We start from the raw sequence: 14,349 nt of genomic DNA on the forward strand, positions 1-14,349 counted from the left end.
CAGAGAGAGCGCCCAGGGGAGGGTGGGAGAGAGAGGGTCCCTCGGAAGCCGGCTGGGATCTGACCTGAGGGCAATCTGCCTCAAAGCATGGGATTTTAAATGCTGTACCACCTGCTCTCTGTCCCCCCCTCCAGGCCAGACATCAGTGTTCGATGTCTCGCACAACAGGTGCTCAAAGCCTTTTTAGAGGAACAGACAATCCTCCGTTTCCTCATCTGTCAACAGGAAGGGGGGGGGGGGGAAAGAGACACAGTCTCTCCTTAACGTCCTGGAGAAACACAGGCGTGTCACACACTGTGACCTGATGAACTGGCTGAGCTCCGCGGGTCAGGAAATGGACACTGAATCAGTTTCCTTCCCGTCCTGGGCAAGGGCTGGTTCCTCCTTCCCCCACAGACCCTTCCGCACAGGCTGTGGCCAACACAACTGCCATCCCCACCCCTGACACCCTGCTGACCTCATCAGTGCACTTGTCGCCAACCTGCTTCAGCCAGCGCCTTGCCTTCAAATCCTGCTGTGGCGGCAGAATCTCCCCGAGATGTGGGGGGAGGTTAGGTATGCAAAACAGGGAGAAAATCACAGGCCACTCGAGGGGGGATAAATGACTGAGTTCACACAATCTATCAACTCATCTCCGCAGCTATCCAAATATCGCTGAAATGGCAGAGTCGTCCCCAGCTGTCCCATTTATCTCCAGCACAGGAACCAGTGAGGGGTGAGCCCGGGAGAGCACAGGCATCCAGAAAAGAGCACTCCCGACTGTTGGGTTTTTTTCCTTCCCTTCCCTTCCCTTTTCCCTTCCCTTTTCCCTTCCCTTTTTCCTTTCCTTTCCTTTCGTTTTCTTTCTTTTGCTTCAATTAATCTGCCCTTTCAGGAAATTTTGCTCTCTTCAACAAAAGTAATCTGTTAGAAGGATAACTAAACTGCTTTGTATTTCTCTGATTTACTGTTTGTGAGTAGATTCACAAACAGGAGGCATTACGCTGTGCTAGAAGACAGCCAGCCCTGGGGTCAACCAGATGTGGGTTCCAATCCTGACACTGCGGTGGCCTTGCGGTGTGACTCAGGCTCTTGGAGGTACTGTTCTCTTGCCTGGGAAGTGGGAATAAGAAAGAGGTGATATGGGTTGAACTGTGTCCCCCTCCCCCCACCTGCCGCCACCAACCAAAAATCAGTAAATAAGAAGACAGGTTGAAGTCCTAAGCTCAGAAGCTCAGTGTGCGACCTTATTTGGAAATAGGGTCACTGCGGATGCGATCTGTTAAGGTATGAGGGCATATCGGAGTGGGGGCAGGGCAATCACTGTGACTGGTGTCTTTATAAAACGATGGCCATCTGAAGACAGAGCCGCAAGGAGGATGCATGTGAAAATAGAGACAGAGGCTGGAGTTTTGCTGAAGCAAGCCAAGGAATGGCCACAGTTGCTGGTGATGCCAGAAGCCAGGGGAAAGGCATGGAACGGGTTCTCCCTTGGTGTCTTTGAGAGTGCACGCCCCTGCTGCCATCTTGATTTTGAACTTCTGGCCCCCAGAACTGCGAGAGCACACATTTCTGTTGCTCTGAGGTACTCTGTTACCACTGCCCTGGAACACTAATACAAGGGATACTTGTTAAAACAGACTATAAACAGGATTAATCTATTCACGGAGCCCTAGCACCAGGATCGGCAAGAAACTCAAGAAACTCAAGGAAGAGTTCTTTTCTCCGCCGTCCTGGATTCTCCATCCTTCGAGATGACCCACTCCAGTGCTGTCTGGGTTTCCTGGCGCAGATAATGAAATTTTCTGCTCGTACCTGGGCTTCTGTGGGGCAGAAGGGATGCATCTTTCACTTTGGCCAAAGCACACAGATACTACAGACTCAGCTCCATAATCTCCTCCTCCAGGAAGGCAGCCATGATACACCCCCATGACTGAATGGGATCCCTCCCTTGGGATCCCAGATGCCCTGTCCCACCCTACCACAACGCTTTTGTAAACCATTTTCCAGGTACTGGAAAATTTACTTTTTCAAATTAGAAAAAACTTAGACTTATTGTAGAATTTTTAACACAATGAAAAGGTGCTGTCATGGGGGGAAGGCAAGATACGATGCTATATATATGTAGAAACAAAATGTGTGCTTTGGAAATACGCACATGAAAGAAAGAGACAGAGGGGCGCCTGGGTGGCTCAGTCGGTTAGGTGTCCGACTTCAGCTCAGGTCATGATCTCGCAGTTTGTGGGTTTGAGCCCCACATCGGGCTCTGTGCTGACAGCTCGGAGCCTGGAACCTGCTTCGGATTCTGTGTGTGTCTCTCTCTTTCTGCCTCTCTCTCTCTCTCTCTCTCTCTCTCTCTCTCAAAAATAAACAAACATTAAAAAAAAAAGAGACAGGAAGGTAAGACACCAACAGTGTTGATTGTGCTGCTGGTAGATGAGACTCTGGGCCATTTTTATTTTCATCTCTTTCTATACATTTCCATTCTTCTACAATGAACATGGATGATTTTGAGAATTAGGAAAAATTATTTTTTGAACATATAACTTATGGTTTTACTTGCCTGTCTTCCCCCAGGGGCTGTGAATGTTCCTTAGAGGGGAAAGCTGTGTTGGATCATTCCTGTGTCTCCACCTCCTAGCACTGGGCAGGGCACATAGTAGGCATGTGATAAGTATAGGACGGATGGATGGATTGACGGAGTTAGAGATTATATAGCTCAGTGGCTAAGAATAAGAGCTTTTGGGGCCCCTGGGTGGCTCAGTCGGTTAAGCGTCCGACTTCGGCTCACGTCGTGAACTTGTGGTTCGTGAATTTGAGCCCCGCCTCGGGCTCTGTGCTGACAGCTCGGAGCCTGGAGCCTGCTTCAGATTCTGTCTCCCTCTCTCTCTCTGCTCCTCCCCCGCTCGCACTCTGTCTCTCTCAAAAACAAATAAAGATTTTAAAAATTTTTTAAAAAAGAGTAAGAGCTTTAGACTCAGAATTGGGCTGGAGTCTGCTCTGTCTCTTAGCAGCCGTGTGACACTGAGTGAATCACTTAACCTCTCTGAGTTTCTGTTGAGCCCCATCTGTGAAAGGGGCTCAAATTCTTGCTTGATGTGAAGCTGAGGGTCTGGATGCACAGTCCCTGACGTAGACCAGACCCTCGACACCTGCAGCAACAGCATCTTCAGCTGGAGAAGATGGGGAGCGAGTGCCCGGACGTTCCTTCCAAGAATACGGACTGACCCTCCCCCAAGTCCTTCATGTTCGGACTTCAAAATCAAACTGGATTTGGCTTCTGGCTCTGCCTGTGACTGGCTGTGTCACCTCAGGCAAGCCACATCACCTGTATGCTTCTGCATTGTCTTCTGCAGAATTACGATATTGATGACAATAGCTGGCACATATTAAGTGCTTACTGTGTGCCAGCCTCTGAGCCGAGCGCTTCCTGTGCCCCGAGAAGTGAGGTGATATGATGGTTAAAGTTCAGGTGTAAGACTCAAACCACCAGGGTTCAATTAGTAGTTTACCCCCTCCTCCAGCTTGAACAACCTTGGGCAAGTTACTTAACCTCTCTGTGCCTCAGTTTCCTCCCTACAAGGTGGAGTTAATAATAGTGACCTCACTGGGTTGCTACGAAAATTATGTGATATAAGAGATGCAAAGGACTTGGGAGAGTGCCTGGCACTTAGCACATAATCGATCTGTCTTACACAATCATCACGACAGCCATCTACTCTTACGGACTTATCCCCAAGAGGAAACTGAGGCTCAGAGAGGTGAAGTGACCCGCCCAAAGCTGCACAGTCAGCAAGCTGCAGAATTGGAAGGTGCACCCTGATTTGGCTGCTTAAAGCACAGGCTCTCCCAAGGCCAGGGGAGGTCAAGGACCCAGCAAGGTGCATGGCACATAGTAGGTGTCGCTCCACCTCAGAGCGGACTTCCCACCCAGCCCCAGCCCCAGCCCCACCTCTAGCCTGGAGGCAGCTCCTCCCGCCCCTCCTGGCCTGTGATGGGCTCTGAATCGTTTACAGCTGAAGTCCCGCATCACTGCATCAAGCAGAGCCCTTGCCAGCTTCAGAGAAAAACCAAACGTGTTCAGCGTCAGGTCAGAGAAGCGTTCGTTTTTATTAGCGTTAATCTAATACGTTGTCTTTCCTCGCTGAACTCTGAATAAGTTAATCAAGGACAGGCTGGATTTGTGTTTTCTTAATAACGCCGCCTGATTCCGAAGGCTGCCTGCTGTGAGCTCTGGGCTCCGGGCATCTTTCTTATTTTCTCTTGCTTCTCTCTTTACATTTTATAAAAATACATAAGATTTCCAGGGGCAGAGGGGTTAGCGTGGCATAGGAGGCGGCCTGCAAGCTTTGGAATTAAATGAATCTTGTTTCAGATCTCAGTTCCTCACTTCTACCCGGGTGGCCTGCGTTTCTGAGTTTAAAATTCTCCTATTTGTGAAAGAAAATAACAATAGTGTCTAACTTTCTGAGTTGGGTGGTAATTAAAGCAATGAAGCTCCTACAACATGGTCCAGCCCATAATGATCACTCAATAGACAGCAGCTATTATTACTTCTACTGATGGTAACTCGCTACCAGGTCACTATTAAGTGACCTAGAATCATGAACCAGGAGATGCGATAAGCATTTTCCATAGATCCTTCCATTCAAATACGTGAAGAGCAAACAGGACAGCGGCTGGCGTAGAGTAGGTGTTCAAGAAATGGCAGTCATTTCTGGTAGAAGTGGCTGTGACAGTTTATTCTCACAACAAATGGGAGGTGTTGTGAGTGTTGTTGGTTACTGATGCACCACAAGGAACTCCCACTCCATCCGGGACCTCAAAAGCACAGGTGATCACCATTCACCTAATGGCCCTGATAGGGACCAAACTGGGTGGGGGGTCAGGGACAATTTCCGGGAGGCGAGCTAAGCTGAGAGCGGAAGGAAGGGTGGCGTTGACCCTTGGAGGCACTCCAGACAGAGGAAGGGTCATTCATTCATGTGTCCATCCCATCATTCCTTCATTCCACAAGTATTGAGACAAGTATTTATTGAGCACTGGCTCTGGGCCGGGTGCTGTCCCTGGTGCTGAATGAAGAGAATGGGGGAAATAGGACAGGCAACGTTTCTGCCCTCATGGCACTGACAGTCTGGTAGGGGAGGCGGACTACAAACAAGGAAGAAACACATAAACAAGACGCTTTCAGATGATGGTAAGGTCTGTGACAAAAATAAAACCAGGAAATATGGTTGTGACCAGGTACAAAGTGGGGCTGTTTTAGTTAGGAAGGCCTCTCTCAGAAGGCGAGGTTTGACTGGGGACCCAAAGGAAGGGAGGAAGGGAGCCATGCAAGGATACGGAAGAAGAGCATCCCAGATAGAAGAAACTGGTTATACAAAGACCCTATGGTAGGAACAGGCTTGGCACACTCAGCGAATGGCAAGAAGGACAGTGGGGCAGGGTGTGGTGGTGCGGGTGGCGGGGGGGGGGGGGGTTGGGGGGGTTGGCGTGCAGAGCCCTACAAGATAAGTTTGGAGCGGTGGCCATAACAGGGGGCTCTGGAATTTATCCCAGGTGGGGTAAGAGCATATCCTAAGGTGCAGGCTTGTGACAAACTTTGGGATTTGTAAACTACTAGGAGTTCAGAGTGGCTAGGGAGAGATACAGCTGGGTGGGTGAAGAGAAGCCACTTCACAATTTCTCCATTCTGTGTAGCACCTCGTACCTCACCTGGACCGAGAAGATGGGGTCCCTCCCGCCAGCAGATCCACGAGGACTTCCTGATCACCTCTAAGGCCCACAGCGTGCCAAGCACTGTGCTGGGTACTTTCCTAACCAGTGTCCCAGTGAGCTCTCAGGAGATGCCCAGAAGGGAGGGGTCGTTATCCCCATTTTACAAACAGCAAAACTGAGTCATGAGAAAGTGAAACTATCTGCCTGGGCCACATGGCTGGTTGGGACAGAAGTGGAACATGAATCCAAGTCCCCCAATCTGTTCTGCCACGTCCCACACTCTCTTCCACCTCCCTGTGAACGCCGGGTTCTTAAAGAAGCAGAATTCTAGGAGATCCCCGAGCGTGGGAAGGTGGGGTCCCCTGGATGGCTCCTGAGCCCAGTACAGGGTGGGACCGAAGCCGGGGAACGTGCTCCCCTGTGTGAGTCCCTGCCACTAATCCCGCTTCCCTCCATGGCGGAAGAAGGGGTTTTCCATGAGCTGAATCACAGCAGAAGTGTGATATATGGCAGGGAACACAAAGGCTGGGGAGGTTTTCCTTCTGTCCTGATTGGTGCTGGATCCTCCCAAACCATCTGGCCTGGATTCCCAAAACATGCCATGTGTGTTCATCTCCAGAACTGCAGGGTTGCGGGCTCCTCCCCCGCATGCTGGTCAGCCGGGCGGACGTCGGCAGACTCTGGAAGGCGGTCCAGGGGCCAAGCGTTCAGGCCAGATGTGCCTCTCCCCAGCTGTACGGCCCTGGGCAAGTGTCTCCCTTCACCAAGCCTCAGTTTCCACATCTGTTACCTGGGTGGAGGGTCACACCCCTTGTTCATGAGGTATAGTGGAAACCGAGTAAGGTAACGCGCTCACAGAAGAAAGCCTTTTTCGACTGAAAGGCTAAGAAAATGCGAGGAAATACCTCCAGGGCAACGATGCCCTCCAACTGCCATCACCAAGAGATCCGTCAAGATGGGCCGACAGGCAACACGGTACAGCAGAGCCACGGCATGCCGTGGAAGCCAGAGCTCACAGAGTTCCTGAGCCTTCTCACGGGCAATGTCACTGACTAGCTATGTCACCGTGGGCTCTTGGTGCCTTGGTTTCCTCATCCTTAAAATGGGAATAACAGCACCTTCTACAGAGTTGTGGTAACAATTCAATACACATTAAAGTGCTTAAGTACCTGGCACATCGTAAGTGCTCAGTAGATGCTGTTTTAATGTCCATGTGTATTTATTTAACAAGACTAAAAAAGGCTGCGAGGAAATGTCAGACTTTGAACTCTGGCAGATGTAGGGTTCAAGTCCACGCCTGGCTGTTTACAAGCTGTGTGACCTTGGGCCAGCTATTTCTCTGGGCTTCAAATTTCTCCTCTGAAATGGGGATGAGAGCGAACCCCCGGGCATGTCTACAGCCGTGACTATATGGCAGCCGGTTCCTATTCAACACTGAAACCTGGTGGCGGTCACTGTATTCTTCTCACCCCCTCCCTTCCCCTTGGCCACCTTCCCTGTCTGCCCCTCTTACCTCGCTCCTCCTCCTTCTCCCGGACGATCCTCCCCTTGAGGGCTCGGCTCCAGGCTCCACCGTAGTCACCCAGCTTGGCCCTCTCGCTCCCGTCCTTGCCCTTGAACCAGGGTCCGTACCTGCGGGCAATGTTCGAGGCTTCACCCGTGTCCCGGAAGCCTCTGCCCAGATGCAGGTCACCCAAGAAGGGCAGCTCAGCGCCTTCGGCCTGGACCCCCGCGGCGGGGCTGGCCTGGCTCTGGGAGATGGCGGGCTGGCCCACGAAGCCAGAGTGAAGGAAGACCAGGCTCCCGGCCGTCAGGTAGAGCACCAGGAAGGTAAAGAAACGCACAGGCTTCCTGCGGAAGTACCGCTGGAATTTGAACCAGAGCTTGGCCATAGCAGGATCATTCCGGACTGGCTCGCTGGGGCTTGGCTGGCGGGGCGGTTTCAGGAAGGGGATGGAGGGGGGGCTGCGTTCCCGAAGCTTCCCTTCGGGATGGAACCCCTGGGGGTCTGCAGTCTTATTCCTTCCGCAAAGGTGATGCTTGGCTGATGCCAAGAGAATGGAGCCCTGCTGAGGTCAAGGTGAGCTTCCTGGAGCCACAGTAGGGACCCCACACCCAGGAGTCAGTCCTATTTTCCTACATCTTGTTCCTCACGTCAGAAAGCTCCCAAAGAACTTGGATAATGGCAGTCGCAGGAGGATTCTGTCGGTCACCAGCACTGCAGCTCACTTTGCGCCTTTTCTTGGCTCTTCCGGCCTGTCAGGGCTGGATTCTTTCACCGAGGGCCATTTTCTGGCCCCTTTCCCAGCTGGGGGCCACGCTCGGTGTCTCCACCTCGTGGAAACAGAGGCTGCCGGGTTTCCATCTGCTCACGCATTAGGGCTCAGGACTGCCACCTGCAAAACAGCACGGACATGGGCTTAAGAAGCCTCCTCACGGAGGCCAGAGCTCAAAGCGTTCTTAAGCCTTCTCACCGCGAATGCAGAGCCCCGGGGAAGGGAGGGAACCAATGGCCTGAGGCACGGGGCTCACATTCCAGTGGGAGAGATCAAAGCCATAGCCCCTCTCCTCTACCCAAGGAAGAAAAGGAAAAGAAATCTTATTTAGCGACACAGCCATCACTCGGCATTTATTTAGCATCTACAGTCCGCCCAGCTCTGTGCCGAGCCCCCTACATGCGTTAGCTCACATGGTCTTCCCAGGGTTCCTAGGGGAGGAACAATTTCCCCACTCCACAGATGAGGAACCTGAGGCCGCACAGCCAGTGAGTGGTCGACTTGGGAGTTGAACCCAGGACAGTCCAAATGCAAAACCACAGCTCTTAACCACTGCGTTTTTGACCCGGCTTTTGTCCTACACGGACTAGATAGACACTTGGGGATTCAGAGATAGGCCCCGAAGCAGCAACCGGCCTCCACGGCCTCCCAGGGACACTGCTCACTGTCTGACAGGGCCCCTCAGGGTGTGGTCCACGGAGCATCTGATGCATGATCACCTGAGAACCTGGTTAACTACGAAGATTCTGGACCTCTCCAGCCCAGATTTCTGGTAGAAGGGGAAGTCTACAGGTGTAACAAGGTGCCCTCAGGTCATGGTGACGGGCACGGAGGGCCGAGGGCACTGCTTTATGAGTAAACGTTAAGGATCATCAGCCAGGAGGAAAACAGAATACAAATCAGAAAACCGAATACTCCTTTTGGCTGGTGCGATTTCATGTTATCACCAGCAGGGGGCCTCGTGACAGTCTTGGCCAATGTACAGGACTAACTGGCAGCCAATGGCTGATCTGAATGGTAACAGCCCCTCTGGAATGCAGACAGTGGCATGGGAGTTTAACTGTGGTTCAGGGGAGATGCCATCAGTAGTCCATACACCATCCCATTCATTCAGGTACTAAGTGCTAAGCACCTAGTATGCAGTTATTGTGCTAGGCACTTGGAATAGATAAGTGAAAAAAAAAACAGCTCCAAATTTTTGTGGGGTCAAACTACCCGTTTCTCCATCGCTCCATCTATCTGTCCACCGCTTTAACCCATCCATCAGTCCACCTGCCCACCCATCAAGTCACAATCTATCCATCCATCCACTGTCCATTCCTTCATCCATCCATCAATCCACCTGCCCGTCCGTCCATCCCTCCACCATTCGTCTGTTCATTAATCCACCCGTTCACCTACCCGTCCATCCAGACCGCTGCAGCCCATGCAACCATACCGCTCTCCCCCACCCATCCACCTACCCATCCTTCCATCCGTTCAAAAACGTGCATTGCTTGCCTACTGTGTGTGCTTGGGATACCGAAATAAATAATCCAGAGTCCCCCTTTCAGAGAATTCAGAGTCTGCCGAGGGAGATGGCAACTTTAAACCACCACTGTACGAAATCACTGCACTAGATCGTGCTAAATCCTGTAGTAGATGTATGTAGAAGATACAGAACAGCAATTAATAGCTAATGTTTACTGAGCACTTCACAGAGCCGACATTGCTCCCAACACATACATACTCTGAATCCTTGCAACACTTCTATGAGGGAGATCTGTAACCATTTTACAGAGGAGAGAACGGAGGCTCAGAGAGATTAAGTAATTTACCCAGGGCCACATAGTTGGCGAGGGTGGGTGGGGGGGGGACTTGAATGCCAAGTCCAGGAGTCTGGACTATGTTCTATCTGCGTGCGTGCGGAACCACTGAAGTTTCAAGGTCACACTGATACTTTAAACCAGGCAGTGAGTGGTGACCCATGGTATTCCGTGGAGATCACACACACACCAGATGTTTCTGCAGCTGGGCCAGGATGAGAAAAAGCCAGCAGCCATCATGGGGATGGGCAGAAGGACACCAGCCCTTCCAGAAGCAGACGAGGGCATGGGCTTTGGAGGTGGACTGACCTGGGTTCAGATCCCGCCTCTTCCACCCGCTGGCTTGTGGGACTGGGTCAAGACACCTGTTCTCATGAAGATCCTCACCTGTAACGTGGGTGTAAGAGTCAAGACACCTCCCCCCAAATATATTTGCTGGGAGGTCTGCACTTAAAAATGTAGGAAGAGTGCCTGGCACACAGTAGGTGCTCAAGAAAAGCACCCCCTAACCCCACTCCTCTCAAGGGCACATGTGAGCAGCCTTCAAAGGCATTTGCCGCAGCAGCTCATTTGCTGCCGTGGAGACGGCAGAGATTCTGGCTGTTGTGTTCCCTGTGGCTTTTTGTCTCTCTGAGGATATTTCTGGGTCTAGTCCTTTTTTGTTGCTCCCTTCTTGTTCTTTTCTATTTCAACACATCTTTTCTCTAAGTGGGTGCCAAATGGGTTTTAAGAGGATAATGAGCTCATTAGAAGCTGGCAGGGAACAGAAAGAGACAGAGGCATCGGTGGTGTGGGGAGTGAAGGGGACCCATCCGGGAAGGGACTGTGGGGAGGGGGGCTCCTCCAGGGGACAGGGGGGCGGTGCTGATTTGAGCCACCCACGCCACCTGCCAGTGCTGGGAGGGAGGGCACCCGGAGGGAGAACACCCTGGAACCTGGGCAACATGGGCGTGGGGGCGTCCAGTTGGTTCTCTCTCCGTGTTAGCCCTGGCATCTGGCACACAGCAGGTCCTCAAGAGGTGCAGGAAATGAGTGAGAAGAGCCAGGGGACTGACCTCCCCTGGGGGCTTAAACCTAAACCCTGTCACCACAACACTGGTGACAGCCTCAGAGAATGACACTCAGGGCTCTGTGAAGGGAGTACGTTTCGTTTCACAGCTCTGGGTAGTCCTGGAGTTCAGGGGGCCCCGATGAGCCACAGCCCCCCCCTCCCCAAGGGAACCCCAAAGACTTCTCTGCTTCTCACCACCCTCTGTCATCCTCTCCCCATCCCCAAGCCTCTCTCTGTCTCTTTCTCTCTCTCTAGACAGAAATCCTAACCCCAAAGGGAATGCGGAAATGAAATGAACGGCCATTTATTGAACACCTACTATATGCCGGACGCTGCACTCAAAGACTTTACAAACACGTTCTCACAAACTCCTCCCTCCCAGCAACCTGTGAGAGCAATGGCTCTCCCCAGCCCACAGATGGCACATGGACAATGCCCCCGGGGAAGGGGGCACGTGTTGGCCTCCACCTCCCCGTCTCCACTTGCCCGTTACACGTTGGGAGCCATAATCCCGTCAGCATCCTGTCCTGTCACTTACAGGAAGCCTTACAGAAATCCATGAGCCTGAGCAGGGGGCCCACCCTCCCTCTCTCTTCAGCCGGGCAGGGGCCCGCGCCTCTGTGAGCTCCACTCTTCTCTTGTGAGCCGACCACAGTCTTCCTGCTGGGGCCCTGGGAGGGTCCGGTGAGATGCCCACCCCAGAGGCCTGGAGTTGGTGCTATGAGCGATCAGTCTCCATCCCTCTCCATTTTGCATGACAACCCCCTGAGCCTCAGTTTCCCCATCTACTCAATGTGGCGGATGACCCGATCCCTCCCCTGCCTCCCTCCCAGGGCTGGCGGGGGTTTCCACCACCGTGAGGGCAAGACGTCCCCCCTCTGCAGGAATGGCAGCATTTGGTTACTGCGGTTCGTGTTTCCAGCTGGAGCCTCGCAGCGTCTAAACACAGCCTATTTTTAGCACCAGAATGAACTTCTGGTGTTGAGCTGCCAAGAAAGTAACTGGTGGGGCAGAGCTACCCTGTGGGAAGGGAAAATAGGAGGTGAGCCGGCCCCGTGTCCCCCGGGGCCCCTGGGAGGGGCCGTGGCACTTGTCCTTCCAGATGGCGGGGGCAGGTGGGTCTGGCCAGAAGTCCGTGAGCCTGAGCAGGGGGCCCGCCCTCCCTCTCTCTTCAGCCCCCTGAACTTGACTTGAGGGCCTCAGTTGACCCCGGTGACCATCCAAGCCTCTCCAAGAAATAGCTCCCCAGAAACCAGGTTTGTCAAGTTTGGGTTTCTCCACGCTTCTGGGCAGGGGACACACCTGGGGATCTTCAAGCGACTGGGAGCCCAGACCAGAGACGAAATTTTAGCGCTGGCCTAATGGTGACATCGGAAATCAGCAGTGTCTGTTGAGCGTTTACTATGTGCCAGGCACCGTGCCTTATTTCCACCGTGCCATTTAATCCCCTCTAGAACCCTGTGAGCTGCTTATTAACCTCTCTGTGCCTCAGTCTCCCCATCCGTAGAATGGGGGAAACAGTCCTACTTGTCTCGTAGGGTTCGTGTGGGGACTACGCGCGTTTCACCGAAGCGTTACCTCTTAACGGTAATAATGCGTAGGGAACGTGTATGGTTTTGTGTGCCCAGCACCCATTTTGTTTTACTGGTAGAGGGACCCTATTTTCCTTCACAGGGCTTCTCCGTCATCGGTTCTTAGCCTGTATGGCTGGGGTAGAATGAGTTCCCCTCCCCAGCTGCTGCCACACTCAACCCTGTCGTCTCCTGACGCCTGTGTACAAGCAACGCAGGGTGCACCTATACCCGGGAGTGGCGTTCCTAGGGCCTGCTGTGTGAACATCTCACGACTGCCCTAAGAAATGCTGGTGTGTTTTCCAAAGGGCTGCAGTGACCAACTCCCCCCAGTAGCCTACGGGCGTTCCTGTTCTTCCAAATCGGCATCGTGGCTCAACACTGTCAGCCTTTTTTGGTTTTGCCAATCGTTGGGTAGATCTTTCACAGGTTTTGTGTGCGCCCCACCCATAGACTCAACTCCCAGATGCTACTTGGAAGGAACAATGGGAGTTGGAGGGGTAACCGCCCCGGGCCCCCTCGCCCCTGCGACAGGAGAAATGAAATGTCAGGCTGTGTTGGTGCAGGTTCCCTCACTTTCCCCAGAGGGATTCAGCCTCAGTCACTCTCAGCGGTAGCAGACTGGAGCACCCCTGTATTGGCTTCTTCCCTTCCCCGTCTCTCTTCCCCACTCAGGGAAGGAAAGGAGTCAGTATGCCCTCCGCCTCGGAAATAAACTACTTACCAATGATTAGTGTGTGTGTCAACTACTTGGAATATATTGTGATTCATTCAAGCTTTTCCTTGTCGGTAGGCCTATGTGATATTTCCAGTTTTCCTCCCTCATAAATAAGTAATGCTACGATGAACCTCCTGTAGGTAGATCTTTGTCCAGATTCCTGGAAAGCAATACAGGACCGCTCAATAATGATGAGACGTAGTTACGACCACACCCATTTTGCGGATGAGGCAGCCACGGCTCAGAGAGACGAAGTGACTGGTCCAAGCACATGGCTTGCAAGACAAGAGCAGGGATTCAAGGGCAAGACTGTCAAAATCTCAATGTTGTGATGCAGTGGCCCACACCGTGTGGACCCCCTGAATAGCTAGAGCCCCTTACCCACTCCGCCTCTCAGCTGAATCCCAGCCTCGATGGAAGGATCCTTCCTGAGCTTGGGGACGTGGAAAACCGTCCCTCAAACACTTCTTCTCCAGGTAGTTTACTCAAAGTTCAACTCCTTTCATCAAACTTCCTCCTCATCCTTCTTGCTCCAGGACCAGCCCCTTGGCAAGTGAAAGAAGTTACAACACAGCCCAAGAAATACCATTATAAATGACGACCTTGTGGTCGCGGTCTTTAGGAATCTAGAATTTTATTAACCCAACTAACCCCGGGGAAGAACTTCACACCCCTACATGGTGTGTGGACCCCCTCTGGGACACACCCGTCCCCTCACTGGTGTCCAGAGTATAATGACACCATTGCGTCCATGATGGACCCTCGGTGTCGTTCTCCCCAGTGCCTGGCCGACCCTGTGCAAAGGTGTGACGGGTACTTCAGTCAGCACATACAGAGTGGCTCTGGGGGCCAAAAAAGTGGGATTATCGTGTCCAAGGCTCTGCACATCTGTGTGTGCGCCCACAGGGGAAACCTTGCTCCGGCCTCCTAAAACCCAAGCACGTGCTGCCTTCCGCACACTCACCCGGCCGCCAGGAGGAGCCCCAGAGCCCCCACACTTCCTCCCTTCCGGTCCGAGGACAGGGACTCACCCGCCACCACCCGGCATCCACAGCTCACCGTCCGTGTCCATTATCATTCATCTTTCCCCAGATTCAAGAAAAATAAACGAGAAGGCAAAGTGCCATTAGCTTAATGGCCTTTAACACCCAGCCATCTGCCATGATGTAATTAAATAAAAAAATCAAAAGGCGCATATGGGGCCCATTAAAAATAAATATTAAAATTTCGT

General features: G+C 52.5%; 1 protein-coding gene across 4 annotated transcripts in view; it reads right to left on the minus strand.

Annotated features, from left to right (window-relative positions):
• The window catches only part of WSCD2 (WSC domain containing 2), a 116,354-nt gene that overhangs the window by 48,126 nt on the left and 53,879 nt on the right, over positions 1–14,349 (minus strand). For 3 of the 4 annotated variants that reach the window (XM_030336667.1, XM_030336668.1, XM_030336669.1), the window contains exon 2: positions 7,211–8,093. In XM_030336667.1, coding sequence (XP_030192527.1) covers positions 7,211–7,589 — 379 coding nt within the window. In that variant the 5' untranslated portion in view covers positions 7,590–8,093. Of the gene's footprint in view, positions 1–7,210; positions 8,094–14,349 lie in introns of those variants that run through there. The other variant, XM_030336675.1, reaches the window with a different exon arrangement.

The sequence above is a fragment of the Lynx canadensis genome, chromosome D3 (assembly GCF_007474595.2).
Source record: "Lynx canadensis isolate LIC74 chromosome D3, mLynCan4.pri.v2, whole genome shotgun sequence".
Taxonomy (NCBI): Eukaryota; Metazoa; Chordata; class Mammalia; order Carnivora; family Felidae; genus Lynx; species Lynx canadensis.